Source organism: Mucor mucedo (genome assembly GCF_025094135.1).
Source record: "Mucor mucedo strain NRRL 3635 chromosome Unknown EV154scaffold_91, whole genome shotgun sequence".
NCBI classification, from domain to species: domain Eukaryota; kingdom Fungi; phylum Mucoromycota; class Mucoromycetes; order Mucorales; family Mucoraceae; genus Mucor; species Mucor mucedo.
Window position 1 is genome coordinate 11,145 of NW_026252375.1, and position 21,471 is coordinate 32,615.

General features: G+C 38.9%; 10 protein-coding genes across 10 annotated transcripts; 6 read left to right on the forward strand and 4 right to left on the reverse strand.

Annotated features, from left to right (window-relative positions):
* Positions 1–1,169: 1,169 nt before the first annotated feature.
* EV154DRAFT_518616 (WD40-repeat-containing domain protein) lies at positions 1,170–2,576 on the forward strand. Its single transcript, XM_051602644.1, has one exon. It carries the CDS (start codon positions 1,181–1,183, stop codon positions 2,192–2,194), a length of 1,014 nt encoding a protein of 337 aa, XP_051454495.1. The 5' UTR covers positions 1,170–1,180; the 3' UTR covers positions 2,195–2,576.
* EV154DRAFT_321521 (Tetraspanin family-domain-containing protein) lies at positions 2,373–3,633 on the reverse strand. The gene is made up of 4 exons (XM_051594950.1): positions 3,500–3,633; positions 3,302–3,435; positions 3,002–3,237; positions 2,373–2,928 (listed from the first exon to the last, which is right to left on the reverse strand). The coding sequence occupies exons 1-4, from the start codon at positions 3,514–3,516 to the stop codon at positions 2,587–2,589; spliced, it is 729 nt and encodes a 242-aa protein (XP_051454496.1). The 5' UTR covers positions 3,517–3,633; the 3' UTR covers positions 2,373–2,586.
* A 195-nt stretch (positions 3,634–3,828) lies between these two features.
* EV154DRAFT_545078 (uncharacterized protein) lies at positions 3,829–6,658 on the forward strand. The gene is made up of 3 exons (XM_051604637.1): positions 3,829–4,088; positions 4,157–6,375; positions 6,434–6,658. Exons 1-3 carry the CDS (start codon positions 3,920–3,922, stop codon positions 6,476–6,478), a joined length of 2,433 nt encoding a protein of 810 aa, XP_051454497.1. The 5' UTR covers positions 3,829–3,919; the 3' UTR covers positions 6,479–6,658.
* A 13-nt stretch (positions 6,659–6,671) lies between these two features.
* On the forward strand, positions 6,672–8,981 carry EV154DRAFT_518623 (uncharacterized protein). The gene is made up of 4 exons (XM_051602645.1): positions 6,672–6,927; positions 7,010–7,087; positions 7,148–7,245; positions 7,430–8,981. Exons 1-4 carry the CDS (start codon positions 6,796–6,798, stop codon positions 8,874–8,876), a joined length of 1,755 nt encoding a protein of 584 aa, XP_051454498.1. The 5' UTR covers positions 6,672–6,795; the 3' UTR covers positions 8,877–8,981.
* Positions 8,982–9,174: 193 nt separating this feature from the next.
* EV154DRAFT_426303 (uncharacterized protein) lies at positions 9,175–11,300 on the forward strand (the record flags this gene model as incomplete). Its single annotated transcript, XM_051596299.1, has 5 exons — positions 9,175–9,288; positions 9,397–9,722; positions 10,115–10,251; positions 10,335–10,398; positions 10,730–11,300. The coding sequence occupies 5 exons, from the start codon at positions 9,175–9,177 to the stop codon at positions 11,298–11,300; spliced, it is 1,212 nt and encodes a 403-aa protein (XP_051454499.1).
* Positions 11,301–11,355: 55 nt separating this feature from the next.
* On the forward strand, positions 11,356–12,577 carry EV154DRAFT_518629 (uncharacterized protein). Its single transcript, XM_051602646.1, has 4 exons — positions 11,356–11,398; positions 11,456–11,518; positions 11,581–12,108; positions 12,167–12,577. The coding sequence occupies exons 1-4, from the start codon at positions 11,384–11,386 to the stop codon at positions 12,182–12,184; spliced, it is 624 nt and encodes a 207-aa protein (XP_051454500.1). The 5' UTR covers positions 11,356–11,383; the 3' UTR covers positions 12,185–12,577.
* Positions 12,578–12,880: 303 nt separating this feature from the next.
* Positions 12,881–13,947, forward strand: EV154DRAFT_518631 (uncharacterized protein). The gene is made up of 3 exons (XM_051602647.1): positions 12,881–13,365; positions 13,472–13,586; positions 13,661–13,947. The coding sequence occupies exons 1-3, from the start codon at positions 12,934–12,936 to the stop codon at positions 13,738–13,740; spliced, it is 627 nt and encodes a 208-aa protein (XP_051454501.1). The 5' UTR covers positions 12,881–12,933; the 3' UTR covers positions 13,741–13,947.
* A 1,266-nt stretch (positions 13,948–15,213) lies between these two features.
* On the reverse strand, positions 15,214–15,942 carry EV154DRAFT_518636 (uncharacterized protein). Its single transcript, XM_051602648.1, has 4 exons — positions 15,923–15,942; positions 15,879–15,884; positions 15,609–15,787; positions 15,214–15,546 (listed from the first exon to the last, which is right to left on the reverse strand). Exons 3-4 carry the CDS (start codon positions 15,667–15,669, stop codon positions 15,218–15,220), a joined length of 390 nt encoding a protein of 129 aa, XP_051454502.1. The 5' UTR covers positions 15,670–15,787; positions 15,879–15,884; positions 15,923–15,942; the 3' UTR covers positions 15,214–15,217.
* A 1,093-nt stretch (positions 15,943–17,035) lies between these two features.
* Positions 17,036–18,620, reverse strand: EV154DRAFT_518638 (uncharacterized protein). The gene is made up of 3 exons (XM_051602649.1): positions 17,982–18,620; positions 17,496–17,897; positions 17,036–17,411 (listed from the first exon to the last, which is right to left on the reverse strand). Exons 1-3 carry the CDS (start codon positions 18,433–18,435, stop codon positions 17,314–17,316), a joined length of 954 nt encoding a protein of 317 aa, XP_051454503.1. The 5' UTR covers positions 18,436–18,620; the 3' UTR covers positions 17,036–17,313.
* Positions 18,621–18,895: 275 nt separating this feature from the next.
* On the reverse strand, positions 18,896–20,323 carry EV154DRAFT_426255 (uncharacterized protein; the record flags this gene model as incomplete). The annotated part of the gene is made up of 2 exons (XM_051596294.1): positions 18,896–19,030; positions 19,100–20,323. The coding sequence occupies 2 exons, from the start codon at positions 20,321–20,323 to the stop codon at positions 18,896–18,898; spliced, it is 1,359 nt and encodes a 452-aa protein (XP_051454504.1).
* Positions 20,324–21,471: the final 1,148 nt, after the last annotated feature.

Here is a 21,471-nt window from a genome sequence, read left to right on the forward strand (position 1 = left end):
ATGGTTACCCAAGATACTATTAGCAACTTGGAAACTCTTCCAATCACAACTGAAATTCTAACAAAATACTCACTTACAACGGAGGAAGATGCCAAAGCAGCTTTTCAAGCGGCCTTAAAGAACTTGAAGCGAAGGAAGAACTATATAGATTTTAAGGAAAACCTTGATAAATATATGTTTCATTTAAATAAGGTTTGTGTTCTTTAACAGATATGTAGTCAAATAATTACCCTGACTCTCCATTTTAGTTTTTAGTATCAGAAGAAGCATATAAGTACTTTGCGGAGAAAAGGTTGGAAAATAACATTATTAATGAAGATATCGAAAGAAATATCCAACATTCCAAAATCCGACAAAACTATTATCAATCAAAGGTAAGCATATTAACAATTAAAAAACCTTACAAAGGTCAAATTAAACTTATTTATGTAAATACTAATCCTGGATCACGTTATCCTAGAACGACGATAGCAAAAAACGTCGATTCGAGGTAAGCATGTGGAAGCATCATCGGGTGTGATATTAAACTAATATTTTGTCATTTATGTCAGGCGTTCTTCCATGATGATGCTAATAATATATATATTTAGCATCTCATTTTCGCACTTTTTCTTCGGAGGATGCATTTCGTTCTTTTATTTTTTTTTGAAAGGATGGCTGGAATTACCTTGGGCGGTATACACTACACCGTCCATGGCAATGTCGCCCAAACCAACACAGGCTTCATTGCCCTCATTTGTCCCGATTGAACCCCAACCCCCCTTCCGATCTCCTGGCAGTTAAGAGGATTATAGGAAGAAGTACAAGAAGAATACTATACGATTTATAAGGGAATACCTCTACCTATCTTCAAATAAATCATTATGTAATTTTTATGTTTGGGCTTGATTATCTTTATTTTTTACATTCGATCATGTTAACTAAAAGTAAAATTATCATAACATACTTTATCATCAATCTTTTCATAAAGACACCATTTCTATTTTTCCAGCTTTAGTATTCTAGGCTTTTACGGGATGATTGACTCTTTTTTTTTTTTTTGCATGACGAGCTTTAAAGTAAAGGCTCAAACTTTTTTTTTTCCAAAGGATAGATTCGGTGCTTGAAACCAAGCGTATATGTATGTAAATTGGAAAGCGTCAAGTTTTTTTTTTTTTTTTTGATCTTTTTTACCCCAATCATGACACAAGCAGCTTCCATTGCATCGTTCGATACGGGCTACAGTGCTGACTCGACCGAATTTTGTCCGTTCAAAGACCACGCACAATACCTAGCCGTAGGTACCTACCAACTCACGGACGAACAAGAAGCCAATGTCCGCATTCGTAAAGGCAAGACTTACTTGTTTGACGTAACGCAACCCCTGATCCCACAACAAACTATCGAAACCCCCGCTGTGCTTGACATGAAGTGGAGTCATGCGCTTGTCAATGACAAGCAAGTGTTGGGTATCGCCGATGCGCAAGGTGGAGTCCACATGTACGGATTCAACGAGAACAACACATTGGAAAAAGTAGATCATGTACAAGCAACAGACGATCCCTCAACGCTCTGTCTTTCTTTGGACTGGGCCAGTCGTTTAAACAAGACAGACGGACGTATTGTCACTTCCCATTCGAACGGTACTGTCAACATTTTAACACCCACTGAGAGTGGCTATGTGGTTGGAGAGGATTGGCATGCGCACGATTTAGAAGCATGGATTGCCGCTTTTGATTACTGGAATACCAACGTTGTGTATTCGGGTGCGGATGATGGATTATTTAAAGGTTGGGATATACGAGACCCTTCTAACCCCACGTTTGTATATAAGCGACACATGATGGGAGTGACGACAATGCAATCCAACCCTAACAAGGAACATGTCTTGGCTACGGGAAGCTATGATGAGACCATCTATATTTGGGACACACGGTCCATGCGAGCACCTGTTCAGACATGTCAAACACCTGGAGGAGGTATCTGGAGATTGAAATGGCATCCAACCAATGAAAATCGATTGTTATCGGCCTCAATGCATGCGGGTGCCTTTGTGGTGGATTTAAAACAAGATGAAGAGCCTGTGGTGTCGACAAGCTTTTTAGATCATACCTCTATGGCCTATGGTGCTGATTGGTCGTTTGCTGATACAAGTTTAGTGGCGTCTTGCTCTTTTTACGATCATTGTATGCACCTTTGGAAAGCAGCAGATTAGAATTTACCCTCCTCCTCCTCCCTTCTTTTTTTTTTTTAGAGATGGAAAGGGGGCGCTGGCTTAAGGAGGCAACTAAAAAAAAAAGGGGGAGAGTGAAGAGGGAGTACAATGAATTACTGTAAAATATTACAACTGGAAAAAAGAAGCACATCTTATTAAACTATTTGTTGACAAAACGAAAAAACTCAAATCGCTATTTTTTTTTTAATGGTAAGAAAAGCAATTCTCTATCTAAAGGTTTTTTTAGGTGTTTGAAAAAGGTTAAAGTACATTGATGTAAGGAGAAAAGAGGAGGTTTTTGGAATAGGGGGGTTGTTAGGTTCTAAAAGCAGAAAAAAAGAAGGAAAAACCAGTTTGTGTGTGTGTGTGTGTGTGTGTGTGTTGGTTTAGGTTTAGAATTGTCTTGACTTGGATTGTATGGAAGGAGGTGCAACCAAGGTATCAGCAGAAAGATTATAATCATGAACGTATTTTCGTTGTTCTTCAGGACTCACTTCCCATTTCCTTCTCGTCATATTATCAATTGAACATAGATGGGTAATCACATTACAAAGAGCTAACAATTCAATCGCCAATCCTGTAAATAAGGCAATATAGATATGAGATAGATCCGCTCGGATAAAATGAGTCAGTAATTCATAACAAGGTTGGGCCGAATTTACAACGTGGTCTGGCATACAAGTGGGTGTTGCTACAGGATGATCTAATGTATGAGAGAATCCACAACAGCTAAACTATTTAGATGGGAAATGATGATGGGGATATCAGCTAATATTTTCTCTCTCTCTCTCCGATGTGTAGTTGTACCTTTTTCTGTGCAAAGAGCTTATACTCTCGACTGGAATCATTCCATGTGTCGCTTAACCAGTTGGGTATGTGTGCAGCTTGATCATAAACAATTACTGCAATGGATATCTGATATATAAATGCTACAAGAACAAGTGTTGTATACAGTAGATGGATGGCTCTTCGTTCTCTGTAGAAACCACCTAAAATACCCACCAGCGAGGTAAAGATGAGGATCAAACCTAGTATTGTAATCACTGATTTTTGTATAAAGAGATCAGAAAAGGTTATTTTTTCTTTATGTTTTCTGGTTATTTTTACTTTTGAGGATATTGATAGGTATTAGGATAGCATCATTGAATTTAGCTTGTGTGGCCATCATTCCAAAGGCTAATAATCCACATCCACATATGAAAAACAAGAGGTTTGTCAAAATAAGGTACACTTGACTTTGTCTAAAGAGAACTAATTTTTTTAATAACCATGTGTAACACTACAAAAAAAAATACAGGCACGGACTTTTGACAACACGCCATATTATGATGTAAGGAACCCAACACGCAGATAAAAAAAAAAAAGTGTTGGTATCAAAAAAAAATAAAATAAAAAAAAATAAAAAATAAAAAAACAGGAACAGGAACAGGAAAAGCAGGAAACAGGAAACTGTAAAAAATAAAAAAAAATAAAAAAGAAGCTCAATTTATGAGAAAGGATTTTAAGGAGTTCACATAAGGGGTTAAACATGTATTGTGTGATCTTGTATACTTGACAAGCCACCCTGACACACACTTTTTTTTTTTTATTAATTTTTTATTTGATATATATTCCATCACTTTCTTTTTCTTTCCCTTTTGATATACCTTCCCCAATAGACGGACAACAACAAAAATTCACCTAACCCTTTTTTTTTTTGAATTCATATAAAAAAAAAAGAGAAACATGGTTAATACAACTTCAGAAATAAAGCCTCAGGAACAAAATGTGGTGAAAGACATTACCCCTAAAAAGATCCCGGCACCTATACCTAATGTCAACGTTTGGCAGCTCAAAGCAACTACCACTACCACAACTACAACATCATCAACAACAACAACAACAACTTCCAACAGTAAGACATTACCCTCTTTTAAACCTAAGTGTGTGCATACTAAACCTTCCTTTTTTTCTCCCTCGTAGTCGCTTCTTGGCCTGCACCTAAAGAAGCTAAAGTTATTGAAGAAGTAGTCGAAGAAAAATTAACCTCATCCAGTAAATTAGTTGGCAAAGGTCAATGGAAACCTTACACTCCTACCATTATCCACTCAACTCCTACACCTTCTACCTCTTCCGGACGCAACGTCAACCGTACCACTAACAATAGCAACAACAATAATAATAATCGTGTCAATACCGCAAGAAAGGCTAAACCCTTGATGAACACCAAGGAAGTCTCCTCACCCGTTGGAGACACACTTCCCTTGGAATCCAATACCGCTGCTCAACCTGCCCAAGTATTACAACAGCGTAACACAACCGGTAACAGTGTCAGACGGGGTCGTGGTCCTCCACCCACCGGACGTCGTTTCAACCCTAGTCGACCCCAACAACAACAACAAGTGGATTCTGAAACACTGAAATTATACGTACTTCAACAAATTGAATATTATTTCAGTATCGATAATCTTTGTAAAGATTTATTCTTGCGTAGTCAAATGGATACAGAAGGTTATGTTCCCTTGTCCTTAATCACTGGATTCAATCGGGTCAAAGGATTAACCACGGATATGACCTTGGTACATGCCTCGCTAGAGCTTTCAACCATCTTGGACTTTAACAAGGACCGTGAGATTTTACGTAAGAGACAAGGTTGGGAAACATGGGTCTTACCCGCTGCTGGTACCGTTGCTACTACCACCCCTCATGCTGTTCATATCATCCAATCCGTCCCCGCCGGACCCACCACCGTGGTTGCCACTCCTCCTCCTGTTGTTGCTGATGCTGCTGCTACTGCTGTTCCTGCTGCTACTGCTACTGCGGCTGCTGCTGCGGCTAAACCTATGTCAGAGTCCGTTACGTCTACCACGAGTGATGTGCCTGTCACTCGATCTGTTCCTCTTCCTACCGTTACTACTACTACTACGACTGCTGCGGTCCCTACTTTAGCGTCTTTAGCCACCGCCAAGGTACCCACATTACCCTGTCAAACCCCAAAAATTCCAACTCCTACAGTCACAACCGAAGAAGATGATTTATTTGATTTCGATGATGATTGGGTAGATGGAAGTCGACCCAACACGGTCAAGAAATACTACCTTTCCGACGAAGAAGAAGAGGACGATGATTTTGAATTGGATGACGATACCGTTGCACGTATCATGATTGTAACTCAACGTAAAAAAGACCGTTCCCATCAATCCTTTGAACGTAGCAAGATGAATGATGAGATCTCCGATATGATTAATGAGGGATTATATCAGTATGAATCTGGATTAGGTCAAAGACAACAACAGGCTCAATCTAAAGTCGGTACCATGGACTCGCAACATTTCTCAGCAGCTCAGCAACAACAATCGGGTAAACCTCAACAACAACAACAACAGCGTAATAAACCCATTAAGCAAAAGAAGGACGCACCTCGTTTCTATCCCTTGGGCCCAGAGTCACTTCCCAACACGGCTGGACATTTACGTTCATCACCCAACAATGCTTCTTTATCTACCTCTACCATCCCTCAAAAGAAGGAAGTGCAAGGTGATGTAGGTTGGGTCTTGAGTGATCAAGCCTATCATTATAATCCAAACGATGTATTATCTACCAGTCTCGGTAAATCACCTTTACCCAATGAAGGATTCCTTTCGAGTTCGGTGGATACAATGGCACACTCCTTTGGCAGCTTCCAACACCCAAGTCATGATTTATTACGCGATAAGGGATTTGTACAACACAAGTATCACAAATATCATGCCAAGGCATTAAGGGAGCGTAAGCAATTGGGTGTGGGACAATCACAAGAGATGAACACCTTGTTTCGTTTCTGGTCGCATTTCTTGCGTGATCATTGGAATAAGCGCATGTATAATGAGTTCAAGCGTTTGGCTGTAGAGGATGCTAACCATGATTATCGCTATGGATTGGAGTGCTTGTTCCGTTACTATTCTTATGGCCTTGAAAGACGCTTTAGACAAGAGATCTTTGAGGACTTTGAGGCCTTGACCGTGCTTGATTACGACCATGGACATTTGTATGGCTTGGAAAAGTTCTGGGCCTATAATTTTTATCGTAAGGATAAAAAGAAGTTGGTCTTTACAGATCGTATGAATGTCTTGCTGCGTCAGTTTAAGCATATCAAGGAATTTACAAATGCTAAATCCCCTCAAAAGGTCGAAGGCGCTCAGTATGTTGTCCCCAATCACAGTGTATGTTTTATTCATTTTTGAACGGATGAACAATGGACTCAATTTTTTTTTTTTGTAGAAGCCTAGACATGGTAGTGTGAGTGGCCCCTCTGTAAAGCATTAATCAATCGTGCACTTTCTCTCTGGACTTTACTTTTTTTTTTTTTTTTCCTTCATAACTATCATTACCCTTTTTTTTTTGTTTCCTTCTTTTTTTTTTTTCTTCCACATAATTCACCTTGGCTTTGTATTTACTTGTACCAACATATAATAAATAACAAAAAAATATATATATCTATATTTATATATACTTGCATGCTAACCCTGTGACTGTATCTCTCCCACGTTTAGATCTTTATCAGATCTTTTGGGATCTGGCATAAATAAATAAAAAGTCCGGGGCCCGCAAAGAGAAAGAGATAACTCTCTTTTTTTTTTATCATGTCACGATCGCTTGTTATTTTATATGGATCCGAAACAGGGTGTGCTCAAGATGTTGCAGAAACCTTGGGAAGACAAGCTCGTCATCGTCATTTCAAGACCAAAGTCATGGCCATGGATGATTACGACAAGGTTTGTCTCTTAACAAAAAAAAAGGGCCTTTTTGCGGGTTTGATGACTAACCCCATCCTACCTCTACGATGCTTCCCCCCAGAACTTGTTAATTGAAGAAGAATTCGTGATTTTTGTTTGTTCTACCACAGGTCAAGGATCTGAACCTGCCAACATGAAGGTACACCTTATAAAAAAAAAAAAAGACTTGCCAAACTGATAAAAAAAGCCCAAATCTTAGAAATTCTGGAGATTCTTGTTACGTAAGAATTTACCGCATGATATTCTGGCTGATTTAAACTGTGCAGTGATTGGATTAGGCGATTCCTCTTATAAAAAGTAAACTAGATATAAAACAAGAGAGAGAGAGAGAGAGAGAGAGAGAGAGAGAGAGAGAGAGAGAGAGAGAGAGAGAGAGAGAGAGAGAGAGAGAGAGAGAGAGAGAGAGAGAGAGAGAGAGAGAGAGAGAGAGAGAGAGAGAGAGAGAGAGAGAGAGAAAAGTTAACATAACTTCATATGTTAGATTTAATTTCCCAGCAAAAAAGTTATACAAACGATTACAACAATTGGGTGCCACATTACTCGTCGACAGAGGCGATTGTGACGATCAGCACTACATGGGATTAGACGGCGAATTTATCCCTTGGTCCAAAACTCTCTGGGACACCGTCATGTTACGATTCCCAACGGACAAACCCGCCATTCCCGACGATGTCTTGCTACCTCCCAGCTTTCAATTGGAATTTCTATCCAAAGTGGAGTTACAACAGAGTACACCACCTGTCACTTTACCCGGTGAATTCAACTTGATCATCAAAGAAAACAAGCGCATCACGGCTTCCGATCATTTCCAGGACGTACGTCATGTCTCACTCTCGTGTGAGGAGAACGAAGAAGGATTCGGGTATGAAGCGGGAGACATTGCCGTCATGATGCCACAAAACCTAGTCCGCGACGTCAATGTCTTTTTGGACGCCATGGGTTGGTCCGAACACGCAGACGAAGCGATCCATATCTCACCTACAAATGAAGATTTCACGTTACCACCGCATTGGCCACCCACCATGACTTTCCGTGATCTCTTTGTCTACCATCTAGACATTTTTGGTGTACCCCGTCGTTCCTTCTTTGAAATGCTCGCCTATTTCACCACCGATGAAAATTTCACAGAGAAATTACGTGAATTTGCTTCCCCACAGGGACAAGATGATTTATGGTCCTATTGCATGAAACCACGTCGTACCGTGTTTGAAATCCTGTTTGATTTTAAACCTTGGGTGATCCCCTTTCACTACATTCTGGACCTCTTCCCGCTCTTACAGCCACGCTCCTTCTCCATCGCCTCCAGTCTCCAGGTCCATCCGGCTACCATGGAATTATGCGTCGCGATTGTCAAATATAAAACTACGTTGCGAAGTATTCGACGCGGTGTCTTTACCAAATGGCTCAGCGGGTTGGAAAAGGGACAGGTCGTGCCACGCGTACGTATCACCAAGGGAACCATGACTCTACCCCCACCGCAGGTTCCCTTGATCGCTATCGGACCTGGTACAGGTGTAGCACCCATGCGTAGTTTCATCGAGGAAAGAATAGCAGCAGGTGCATATGATAACCTTTTGATCTTTGGATGTCGCTATGCCGCCAAAGATTACCATTACAAGGAACAATGGGAGGACTATGTGGGAAAAGGACAACTCACCTTGTGGACAGCATGTTCTCGCGACGATCCTGATAAAAAGGTCTATGTACAGGACAAGATTCGAGAGGGCGGTGAAGTGATATGGGATTGGATTGATGGTGAAGGTGCTAAAGTGGTCTTATCAGGCTCTTCGGATAAAATGCCAGAGGATGTAGCCTTTGCCTTAAAATCGGTCTTTATGAAATACGGGGACTTGGATCCAGAGGAGGCTGAAACCTATTTTAGTAACATGATCAAGACAGGACAGTATCAAGAAGAATGCTGGGCATAAAATAGAATGACTTGAAATCCGCTTTTTTTTTTTTTTTTTTTTCTGCAGTGATTATAAGAGTGAACACAGATTAAAAAAAAAATCATGTTTTTTTTTATTATTGTTGTTAAAATGACATTTTATGTTTATATGTCCATGTGTTTTATTTCCCTGTCATTTGAACAAAAAACAATTCGTTCACCGCAGCATAAATGTTTCCGGTTTTGTGGAACTCTTTCTTTTATTTTTACCCTTATCTCTTTTTGTGTGTGTTTGTGTGTGTTAAAAGAGAAAACCCGGGGTTTTTTTATTACATAGAATGACATCAGGGCAACCATTAAATGAATACACTTATCAAGACAATGTTCCGACCGACGGCATCATCTGTCCCATCTGTCTTGTTCAATGCCACACGTTACAAAACCTAAACAGAGTAAGTGTCTAACCCACTGTCTATCTGTTTTTTTTTTAAAAAAAAAAACCTGCAAATAACCAATGTCTCCCCCCCTCCCACCCCTTTTGTTTTTATTGATTTAAATAGCATCTGGATGTGGAACACAATGAAGAGGATTCAAAAGGCGCTTTACTCTCATGGCTACGTCAAGCTCAAAAGAAAATGACAACCACATTAGCTACGCCCAAAATAGGCACCGGTCCTTCGAAATGGGCAGAACCTTTACAAAGCTTCAGTAACCTGAATCTAGGGAACCAACCCGTTTTCTTCGTCTCCGATACCGTTGATCGTCAACAAGCAGATACCGTATCACGAGACCATTGGCAACGTGAAACCGGTCAAGACGTCTGTCATGTTCCTGACTGTAATAAGGTCGTGGGTAAAGCAGGTGTAGGCAAGCAACACTGTCGCAAGTAAGTATCTATCTACTTTTTTTTTTTTGGATGTTCCATAGCGCATTTAGGGTAAACTTTTTTTTTTCTTTTTCTTTTACTAGATGTGGTAAATTGTTTTGTGAGGCGCATACGCAATATGAAATGAAACTGGACCGACAAGCGAAACACGATCCAGAAGGTGGGATTTGGTGTAAAGTATGTATGACTTGTTATGTGAGTCGTCCTGGATACGCCGAAACAGCCGGCGGGGCCACACGAAGTCGAACCCAGGAATTCTTGAAACAACGTGGTAAGACGATCGATCGTGTCTATCTCGAAAGCAATCGTCTGGAAAAGCGCTTAGAGAAACTCGCAAAGATTCATCATGCTGATGAATCCGTTGATCCACAAAAGCGACCTTTATCTCCCAGTAGTGCCTCTCTTAATAGCTTCTCCCTCGACCATCGATCGGATTCTTCGCGTGACAGTCTGGGCAGTATGCTGTCCCCCAAATCGTCGTTTGTTTCCAATAGTAATAGTATTTTGAGTATGAAGCTGAAATACAGAGGTAAAACAACAACATTCAAAAAAAAAAAAAAGCATACGATCTAAATTATACATGTAAGAACTCAAGTTTACTCTCTCATATAGATGGAGAGCAGTCAGTGACAAAATGGCAAGAGGATAAATCCGTCAAGGCATGTCCTTACTGTGTGTAAAGTAGATTTATATATCAAAAAAAAAAAGAAGTGAGTTTGTATAATTGGGCATATTGATCTAAATCCGTCTCAATATAAGGAATTCATTTACCTTGATAAACCGAAAGCATCATTGTCGACTATGTGGAAAAGTGGTATGTGGCAACGTCCGATGTTCCAAAATGATTCCCTTATTTCTCGACATGTCTTCTGGTAAAGCAGTGACTCTTCTACATGATGTAGCAAAAAAAAGCTAACAAAGATAGAAAAAAAAATAGATACCTTTGATGATGAACCTGTGGGAGATACGCGTGCATGCCGTGATTGTCAACGCTCAGTGTTTCGAAGAAAACTGCGTCATGAAGAAGCATCGAAACCTTTACCGATCATCCAACTGTACAATCAATTGGCCATGACACGTAAAAACATTGAGCGCCAGTTACCTAAATTTCACGAGATTATTCTGATGCTGGAAAAGGAAGGAGGCCATTTACAACGTCAGAGCTTTATCAAGGCAGGTCAACTTCGGAAATCTTTGTTGGATAATTTTACACTCTACGATACATTGGCCAAAAGTATCAAGACATTACCTGTGCATTCAGGCTGCATGAAACGTTTACAGTCGAATATCTGTTATGCAGCCAACGCGTATCTACAGCAGAACATGCTGCCGCTTCAAATGTTGCCTCGTATCTTGAAATCAGATAAGAAGAAAAAGGACCAGGACAACAGTGGGTCCAGTGAGAGGCTGGAGCTAGAAGCTCAATTAAAGGCCTATGTCGAACAGTATAATCTAGTAGAAGGATTTATACGTGAAGCAAACATCGATAGAAAATACGACGATGTCAAGACCTTAAAGTCAAGTTTAGATGACTTACATGATGAAATTAAAAGGTTAAAAGCCCTACTCCGTCATTAAAATCTCTGTCTCTTTTTTTTTTTTTTTTTTTTTCTGGTTCCTTTCTCTCAGAAAGTTTTTTTTTTTTTTTTTTCAAAGTGAGAATGTCAAATACAATGGTTAGCACTTTTTTTTTTTGAGTGTTGAAAAATAAGTTTTTGTTAATTAAAGTCTAGATTCCTAAAGATTGGGATACAGATGTCATTGACTATTGGAATGCGTCCTTGTCAAGTTACCAAGTAAAGTAAACTAAGGTGCTTGAACACACACACATACACACGTGTACTGACACACTTTATAGAAACATCACGATGTGGAAAACGAGGAAGAACAGAGCTCTGAATTAGTCACGAGCTCATTTCTTGACAGTTTACCAGTAAAAGCAAAACAAGATATACCTAAACAACCATCACCAACAAAGGAGCCTGTGCAACAAGAGAGTAGAACAGAAAAAGTGGAAAGTACGCAGGAAGCACAAGTGGGCCTATGGTCTAATGTGGAGGAGCCAGTAGATGATCCAGAAGAAGAAGTAGAGGAGGAAGTGTATTATGAAGAGGAGGAGGAGGAAGTGTACTATGAAGAGGAGATCGATGCCACAGAGGTGCCTTACCAACCTGATACCACAGAGGAGGAAAGAAGAGAGAGGCCAATAGAGGAGACAGGAAAGAAAAGACAGAGTAAAAAACCAAGATACGAACCACCATTGACTAGCTCCACAGCACCACCAGCACCAGCACCACCGCCACCACCAATGATGGGACAAGATGAAGGCTTATCCAACTTAATGATGGCCTGGTATTATGCAGGCTATTATACCGGATTATATCAAGTAAAAAGTGGATCTATTCTAATATCACAAATAGTTTATTAATACTTTCTTCATATAGGCTGGACAGAGGCAATGAAGAGGGGGGATAAAAGTGTAGTCATTTGCGGATAAAGTTAAAATAAAAATAAAAATAGGATGTACATTTTGCGGTAGAAAAATCACTGGCAAAACCATTGATAATCTGCGTCTCGATAACCAAGAACCACATCTTATCAAAGAGAGAGAGAGAGAGAGGGGGGGTATGATATGATTCTTACTCCCAAGGGATAGAAACATGGCAATACCAAGGTCAAAATAATGAAAACTCAACAGTCTTTTAATCCTGTATTTTCTCTAAATTGCACTAGAGTCATGTTTTTGGGGTTATACATCATCATTGGTGAGCTCTTAACTTTTTTTTCACACTTTAAGAGACTATCAGAGTGAAGGTTATACTATTTCGCTGTTCTGAGGGAAGGCCAAAGGGCCCTTTCTCTCATCAACGCTCTCTCCTTTTCAAGTCTTAAAAAAAAACGAGAAATAGACACTACTCGTTGGGCAGACGTATTGCGTGATGGTTGACCCCTTAAACGAGAAGAAAAAGCTAGAATACGCACAGACAGAAATTTCTTGTTCTATCGTAATCATTTTTTTTTTCTTTTTTTTTTTTTTTTTTTGCAGATCATGTGTAAAGGCGATGATGGATGATAACTTATCATTCGACTAGGCGCACCCCGGGATGTCCCTTAGTGACCCGCTCCAAATGTTGTATCATTATTTTTGTATTTTTCCCCCCTTTCCTCTCTCTCTCTCTCTCTTCTAATTTTTATTTTATTTTATATATAAATGGAGAACACGAATTCACCTGTTCTTTGCACAGCAGGATGTGGATTCTTTGGTACAGCATCATTTAATAACATGTGCTCGAAATGTTACAAAGCAAAAGCATCCGATGCTACCCTCGCCACCACCACCAATAGCAGTAGTAGTAGTACGATATCGGAAAAGAAAGATTTACCAACAAATAACAATAGCAGTAGCAGTAGTACGACACCAATGACCACAGGGACAGAGGTAGAGAACAGTGCATTAAGAAAGCGTAGTGCATCACCCGATAATGAAGATCCCTCACCTTCCTCATCTTTAATACCGGTTTCAAATACAACAGTACCAACAGCAGTAGCGGCAGTGACACCGTCTAAAACAGAAGAGACAACATCGCTACCGGAAAAACCAGTGCAGATGAATAAAGGAAGATGTTTTCAATGTCGATTAAAGGCAAGTTTTTTTTTTTCTTCTTCTTCTTCTTCTTCCTTGTATATCAATGAGGGAAGGGTGACACACAGCCATTTGGAGGGACTAACACAATTAAAAAAAAATCTAGGTGCCTTTGGCTAAACAAGCAGCGAATAAATGTCGATGTGGGTATGTTTTTTGTGATCGTCATCGGTATCCCGATAGACATGATTGTGATGTGGATTTTCTCAAACGAGACAGAGGTATGATATAAATGTGTTTTATATCACAAAAAGTGGGGTGAAATGATAGCTTATATATCTTCTTATTTTAATAGAAATCCTTGCAAAGAATAACCCAAAGTTGCATGAGAGGCCAAGAGGTGGAAGATCTTTTCAACGTATTGATAGTCTATGAACAAATAAAAAAACAAAATAGCCTTCTTTTCCATCATGTTTTATATAGCTTCCTTTGTACATGTATGTGTGTGTGTGTATAGGGAGCATACAATCCCGTTTGCAAGTGATTTCATCATTGTCAAGGGGGTAAAGGATGCTATTACATGGAATAGCTTTCAAAAAATAAAAATCGTAGCAAATTTTACATCTGTTTCTTGAGTGCGCTCTCCAATTCAATCTTTAGCGAAACAAGGTGCTATTTGATGCTTTGAAGTATAGGCCAATAAGTCATTGATTCGCCCCAAATGATAATGTTCTCTTCTTTCATCATTCAGTCATCCAACTTGAGCGCTTAGTTATTAAGCTCTCTTTTACAGCCTAATCAAATGCACAGGTTGCCATCTTTTCTCTTAAAAATAGGGTGGTTTGGGATGTGAGTGAAGAAGACATACATATGGCTTTCATAACTGGAATGATGAGGTATTCAGTTTTAACTCACAGCAAATTTTTTTCCCAGTTGAGTAAACTGGATACCTTTTTAAAAACAAAATTGGCCATTCATACGGTTCTAAATCAGGATGGATAGTATCTCTTTATTGATTGGCATATCTTTTTTTTTTTTTTACATCTACAAGGAAGGGAGGTATAAAAATTGGCGTAGAAGAAGGAGCATAAGTAGTTTAAGGAGGGCAGGAAAAAAAAAAAGACACAAAAAAATTACTCCATTTGGTACAAGTGAATGACCTTAACATGAGGTCTTTTATTTGGACTGAAAACGTGCTTGTAAACACGCATATTCTAGTAACTAACAAAAAAATGAGGCGCAACTGCTAACAATAACTTCAATAAACTATACTCGTGCAGGTTTGGTGTACATGGATACATGTTTGTACAAGTACCAACAGCAATCTTCAAGCACTTCAGCAACTGCCCTTCCTCCTCCTCCAGATCTTCCTGATGGAGTGACTCCAACAGCCGGAAGGCAAACGGTTGAAGTACTGCAACAAATCAAGCCACAAGAAAAAAGACGTGATATGGATGTAGTTGATGAATTTGTTATGGCCTGGATGAAGGACCACAAACGCATGGACTGGAAAAAGTGTTTCAATGAAGGACGTGCCAACGGGCACTACAACAACTACAAGGATGCTAGAACATTTTCCATTACGTATCATCAAGTAAAGTCAAAGCTGGAAAAAAGAACACTGGAATGAAGACAGTAGGAAGAGTCAAATCAACCAATTAAAGTTTTTATGATATGTCGATTTTAAGTAAATTGAAATTAATTGTACAGTTATACACTAAAGAATAAGTGCTCCTTTGAGCTTTTATTTAACTTAATTATGCGATGAATAAGCGAATTAAATACAAACTCTAAAGATCTAGTATTTTATTATTATTATTATTTTTACCCATCACCGACGACATTGATAATATGAAACAGAACAAATTGTTAAGATAAAAAAAAATATGTTAAGATAAAAAAAAAAAATATGTTAAGATAAAAAAAAAAAATATGTTAAGATAAAAAAAAAAAAAAATATGTTAAGATTAACAATAAATCTTAACATTTTTTGCGCCCATCTTATCGATTTCACGCAAATGGTCAGTGCAACTGGTTTAATATTATCAAAAGTTTCATAAATATGGTTACAGTATTTCTGAAGGCGGTGCATATACAACTCATCGACAACGTTTTGGACCTCTACAATAACTGGTGGTAGCAAATTTGATGGAGGAGTCATTGGACCATAAATCATATCAGCACGTTTACCATCGATCCACTCACAAGTGCGTGGCATATACTGACCCTTGGCGTGCTTGCCTATTGATAAAAAATGTTTTAATATATAATGATCGGACGCTTTAAAATAGCACAATGATTACCAATGATTGATGTTAAAATCAAGTTCATTACTTCTTTGTTTGCGAGCATCGCTTTCGACATTTGATCGCTTCCAGGTTTATGTTCTGAGGTATGATAGCGTTAAGAAGATTGTAGTCTTCTTAAGAAGAAGATTAGTGAGATTTTCCTTTTTATACGGCATTGATAATTTGAAACAGAACAAATTGTTAAGATAAAAAAAAAAATGTTAAGATAAAAAAAAAATGTTAAGATAAAAAAAAAATGTTAAGATAAAAAAAAAAATATGTTAAGATAAAAAAAAAAAAAATATGTTAAGATTAACAATCAATCTTAACAATCAATCTTAACATTTTTTGCGCCCATCTTATCAAAAATTGAAGTACCTTTAAATGTAATTGGTCAATTTTTTTGAAAATTCTGTCCTACCACAGGTATGAATAGGGAGCCAAAAAAAGTAAAATAGAAATGACCTTGTCCAAAATAAAATAGACAAAGTCTGAAAACCAAGTAAAACACTATATTTTCTAATATTGACCTTTTTGGAATAAAAAAAACCACCTTTTTAAAAAATAAAAACCGTCTTTTGAGTAAAATCAAACCGCCTATTGGATAAATCAAAACCGCGGCCCTTTGGCGTTGGAACGACTGTACTTCTTTGAATGAGTGTATATTGCAAATTCACTGATAAAAAATTTACATACGTAGCATTACATACACCAATATTTTTATAAAAAGAGACGCTCGGCTATACATTCACAAACAATTAGCTTACATAATGTCAGATTATCATTTTCCCTTGTATATAACGCACAACCTCCCACTCACTTTTCGTTCTTCCTTTTTAACGTTATCTTATTTTCTTTTGAATAGCCTTAGAAAATTTAGCTCGAGGAAGAAAGGTACCCGATAAACTTACCAGCGTAGCACCAGAAATAGTGTTATTAACATTGAAGCAAGCCTCGATGACACAGTAATGCGAAAGAAAAATCTCTAACAAACAGCGGTATACTTTTAATTGATAGGATGTTTAACAAAAAAAATGCAAGGGAAGTTTTTTTATAAAGTTGATGTTGATTATGTTTTAAAAAACCAAGTTGTTACTTATCACAGATTAGAAGCTACAGAGATGTCTAGTTTGTATGATGAAAGATCATCGATATGTTTTTTTAGTAAATTTCTCTATAACCCAAGTAGCTTCATACACATTACAGAATTGGGAGCTCATTTGTCGGCTTTCTCGATGCTAATCTAGCCCTCCTAATGGTCCTGTCAAGAACAAGGTCTTAAGGTTTTTTGGATCATCAAGGCGAAAATACTTTTTTTAGTATCACAACCAGATAGGATCATCTTAAACAAAATGCCTCAAAAGTCTCTTCGTAAACAACATTAAAATGTATCAAGGTAAAACCCTCTGACTCTCCAGTGATGATACCTTGACCAGAAAACATACAGTCTCAATATTTCTATTCCATTTTACGACAACGAATCTTTTTTTGAAAAAAAAAACATGGGGTATGTCCCCCAAATGATTGAGAATTTGGGTACAATCACTTAATTTGTTGGCATGTGGTGTGATATGTAAGTCTATGTGCGTGTATGTGTGTGAGAAAATTGAGGTTTACATCACTATAAAGAAAGAAAAATAGGGAGGAGAGGGTGTGTGTGGGGGGTATCATGTTGTTGAATAGGGTTTAATTATATATATAAATATAAAATAAAAAATTATTATCGTCTTTTCATCATGTCAAGCTCTCGTCTTAGACCTGAAACTTGATTTTCTAAATCAAAATCTCTACGTTTTAACAATGATATATACTCCACCGCTAAAATAGAAACCCAAAAAAAAACCAACAAAAAAAAAACTGGTTTAGTTTTATTTTATATATATATCTTTTTTTATGTTTTACCTTTGCTGAGGATCTCCCATTTACTGGTCTTCATGTTTTTCTCAACAGGTAAAGAATCTCGCAACTCATCAAATAAATCCTTCATTTCCTTTCTCCGCTTACGTTCAGCTAATTTATGACTGACGCGCAATTCAGGACTACGAGAATATGGACTTTCTTTACGCGCATCTTCCTCGTCGCTCATCAACATCAGCACAGATCCTCGTCTGCTGGATTTGTGCGCAGTGTTCGGCATAGATGCTCTTCGCCCAAGATAGGGTTCCATCCTTGACACATGACTCCGATGCACTTCACCCGTGGGGTACAGCCCACTTTGAGGTGGACTGGGAGGCGCAGAATATGTACTACTATTATTATAATGCGGTGTTTCTTGAATCGTAGCTGGAAAACGAAATCCTACATCTATTTTTTTTTTTTTTATTCAGGGCACATCAATATCGCACTAAAAAAAAACAAAACAAAAAATACAATCTATCTAGAGATTACCTCGGTATTTGGCAGAATGGCGTTGGTATGGATGATCGGCGGTTGCAATCGAATGACGTCGTTGATAGGGATCATACGCCGGTGGTGCATGAACAATGGCGTGTTCTTTTTCCGGAGGCTGGTGAGTGAATGAATCACGTCGTTTGGGAGACAATGACGCTGGTTTCGGTGGAAAAGTATAAGGGTTGGCTGTTGCTGCTCCTGTTGGTGCTGCTGGAAATTGAAATTCCGTCATGGTGCCTGCAGCACGGTGGCTATGATTAGGTAATGGCAATGGATTTAAAGAAGGACGACGTCGCGAGTGAAAATGCTGCAAGTCTGTGACCGAAGCTCTTCTTCTATAATCTTTAGGTTCGAGTGGAGATATAGGATGTTGACGAGACATGGAAAGGTCAGAGAGCCCATGTCGAATAAACTCGTCGTGCATGGAACGAGGTTCTACTCTCTCTTTCATTGTTAGGCCCACGATAACGCTGCTTATTTTTTATTTTATTTTATTTTTACCGTCAAGCATCATTTTGTCTTCGTCTGAAGACCTTATCAAATCTCTGGCAGGTGGTAAAATAAATCCAGAGGTATCCGTACGTACACTATCCATATATAATATGCAAAAAAAAAGATGAATGAAAAAAAAAAAAAGAGAAATAAAGAAAAGAAAAAAAAAGGAACACACAAAAGGAGGGAAGGACAACAATTACTGCAATAAGCACAGTCACGGTTGGTTGGTTGTGCTGCTCCTATAAAAGAGGCCTTTCTCTCCCATTTTCATCCGCCCTTTAGCAACAACAGCCCCCACCTCCCTTTTTTTTTTGTTGTATAAAGAGGATGCATTATTAAAAATACTTGTCATGGTCAATATAGAAACAAAAGGAGAAACTTCACCAATAATAACAAAAAAAAGAGTGATTTTATTTTTACCAAAGCTCACATTTAGCTTTGGGATTCATGGGAGAACCAGAAGGACATTGGAAGACCTTGGCAAAGATATCCGAGTTTTGAACAGCGCCATTGACACGCCATTTAGCAGGAGCATGTTCGTCCGTAAGCACCTAATACGATTTAAGGGTTACTATTACTTTTTTTTTTTTTTTACATGAATCATATAATAATCAACTTACGCCCTTCTTAGCTTGAGCAGGTGTGACCTTATTACACCAAATACGACCAAAATTGACAAAGAACAACTGTTCAGGAGAAAGACGATCCAAACCAGGTAAACGCACATTATTGTAGACTTTGCTCTCCCTGTCACTGTCATAACGTTGTTTCCAAGCATTGAACGATTGCCCAAGTCCACCATTATCTGCTAGATTCTCACCCAAAGTATATTTACCATTCACATGAATAGGTTGACCCTTTTCATCCACCATGGTGAAATTACTATATTGATTAACAAAACAACTCGCCTTCTCGTCAAATTGGACAGCTGTTTCATTTGTCCACCAACCAATCAGACGACCTTGTCCATCGAAATGACGACCCTGATTATCAAAACCGTGAGTTAATTCATGTCCCACAACAACACCGATACCGCCATAGTTCAGGTATTCGGGGTAATTATTGCCAAAAAAGGGGTTTTGCAAGATACCGGCGGGGAACACAATCTCATTGAAGGAAGGATTGAAATACGCATTGACTTCTTGAGGGTTCATGAGCCATTTCGAACGATCGGGGGTCTTGCCTACCTGTTGCCATTCCTGTGCAATACCAAATTGACGAGCATTCAAAAAATTACCAAAATAATCCTCCTTGTCCAAGCTCAAATCGCCATAGTAACCGGATAAAGAGACTGGCGACATGACATTGGGTGACGTATCTGGGTACCCTACTTTACGGATCAACAAATCCACTTTTTCCAACGCCTTTTCACGTGTGGGTTCATCTAACCAGGATAATTCAGGTAAACGATCCACAAACACTCCCTTGATAGACTTTACAAACTCATCAGCGTCTCTTTTAGCAGCGTCGCCACCAAAAGCTTGCAACACATAGTAACGACCCGCCAAAAATCCAATGGAGGCATTCACTTCGTCAAGACAGGTGTCCCAACGAGGTTTCACCGATTTAGGGTTGGTTCCAATCAGCTTGGATTTCAAACGATGAATGGGACTACGGATGTCTTGTCCAAGTGCATCCGAGTAAGTATAAATGGTTTGCCAGAGGAAATAAGCTTGTAATGTACGTGCATTTTGCGAGAGCAAATCGGAAGAGACACGTTCGATATAGGTTGGGGAAGTCACCACGATTTTACCGGGATGTGGGGCATTGGTAGGAGAAAGATGGTTGACATAAAGTCCCCAATCGACGTTAGGAGCAATTTTAGCTAATTCGGATAAGGACATGGGGTTATAAGTGGCTTCAGGGTCTTGAAAGTATTCAGGTAAATGACTCATGTTGGCCAATTTGGTCTCAAAATCCACCACAGCACCAGCCATCCACTCAGCTGAACTCTTCAAGTCATGATCACCGTTCTTGAAGACAAGGTTCAAGGTATCGAGTACGGTCTGATACAAGGTATCCAAGGTCTCTTGTTGTGTATAGTAGACTTTGGAAGGTAAAGTAAGACCGGCTTGATAGAGTTGTAAAGAGTTCACGGAGGGGTCCTTGGGATCTGCATCCACAGCGATTTGAAACAAGGCGCCGATATCTCGTTTAGCGAGATAAGACAAAATTTGAGTTAATTTACGTGTATCTGTGTCCTTGACTGGGTAGATATCACGAATTTCATTCAAGAGAGGCAAAAGAGGATTAGCCCCACGAGTATCCAAGAGGTCTTCATTCATACAGGAATCGAATAAATCTTTGGCCTTTTTGAAATTTTGTGCATCAATCACCTTTTCGGGATCGGGTAATCCACCAGTCGAGGCGTGTGTACGATCATAAAAGTCTTGAAAGGTACCGGATAAAATAGCACGCAATGTATCCTTGTTGTGGTCATTGAGTAGACCGAATGAATTAATGGCGGATTTGCCATCTGGAATTTCGTGACTCTTTTCCCAGTTGCTGCCTTTATTTAGTGTAGGTTTAGTATTTCTCCTTAATTCGTGCATGGATCACAAACAAAATTTTACTTACAAGTATATTGATAGAAATCATCACATGGGTCCAACGTCATGTCAATATCCTGTTTTTTGTGTTCAACATTGTGTCAGTACGATGTGATGGGAAAGAATGATAAACTAGTTTACCTTGAGGATCTGAGCTGCAGTTAAAACACAATCTGGGGTTAAACAAACAGGCTAATCATGTTTTAAGGGGGCGAAGAGGAGAAGCAAAAAAAAAAAAGAGGGAGAGGTTTTAGCTTACTAAATATTCACACACACACACGCATAAATATATATAAAAAAAAAGACTTACCGAGGAATTGTTGGCTCCGGGAGTAGTGGGAGGAGGTACGTTATGAGCCGGAGGCTTTTCTTCATAGACACGTCTGGTATAGAGTCCAGCCAAGATACAAAGGGTGATAAAAAACGTGGTGGCAAGAGCAAAT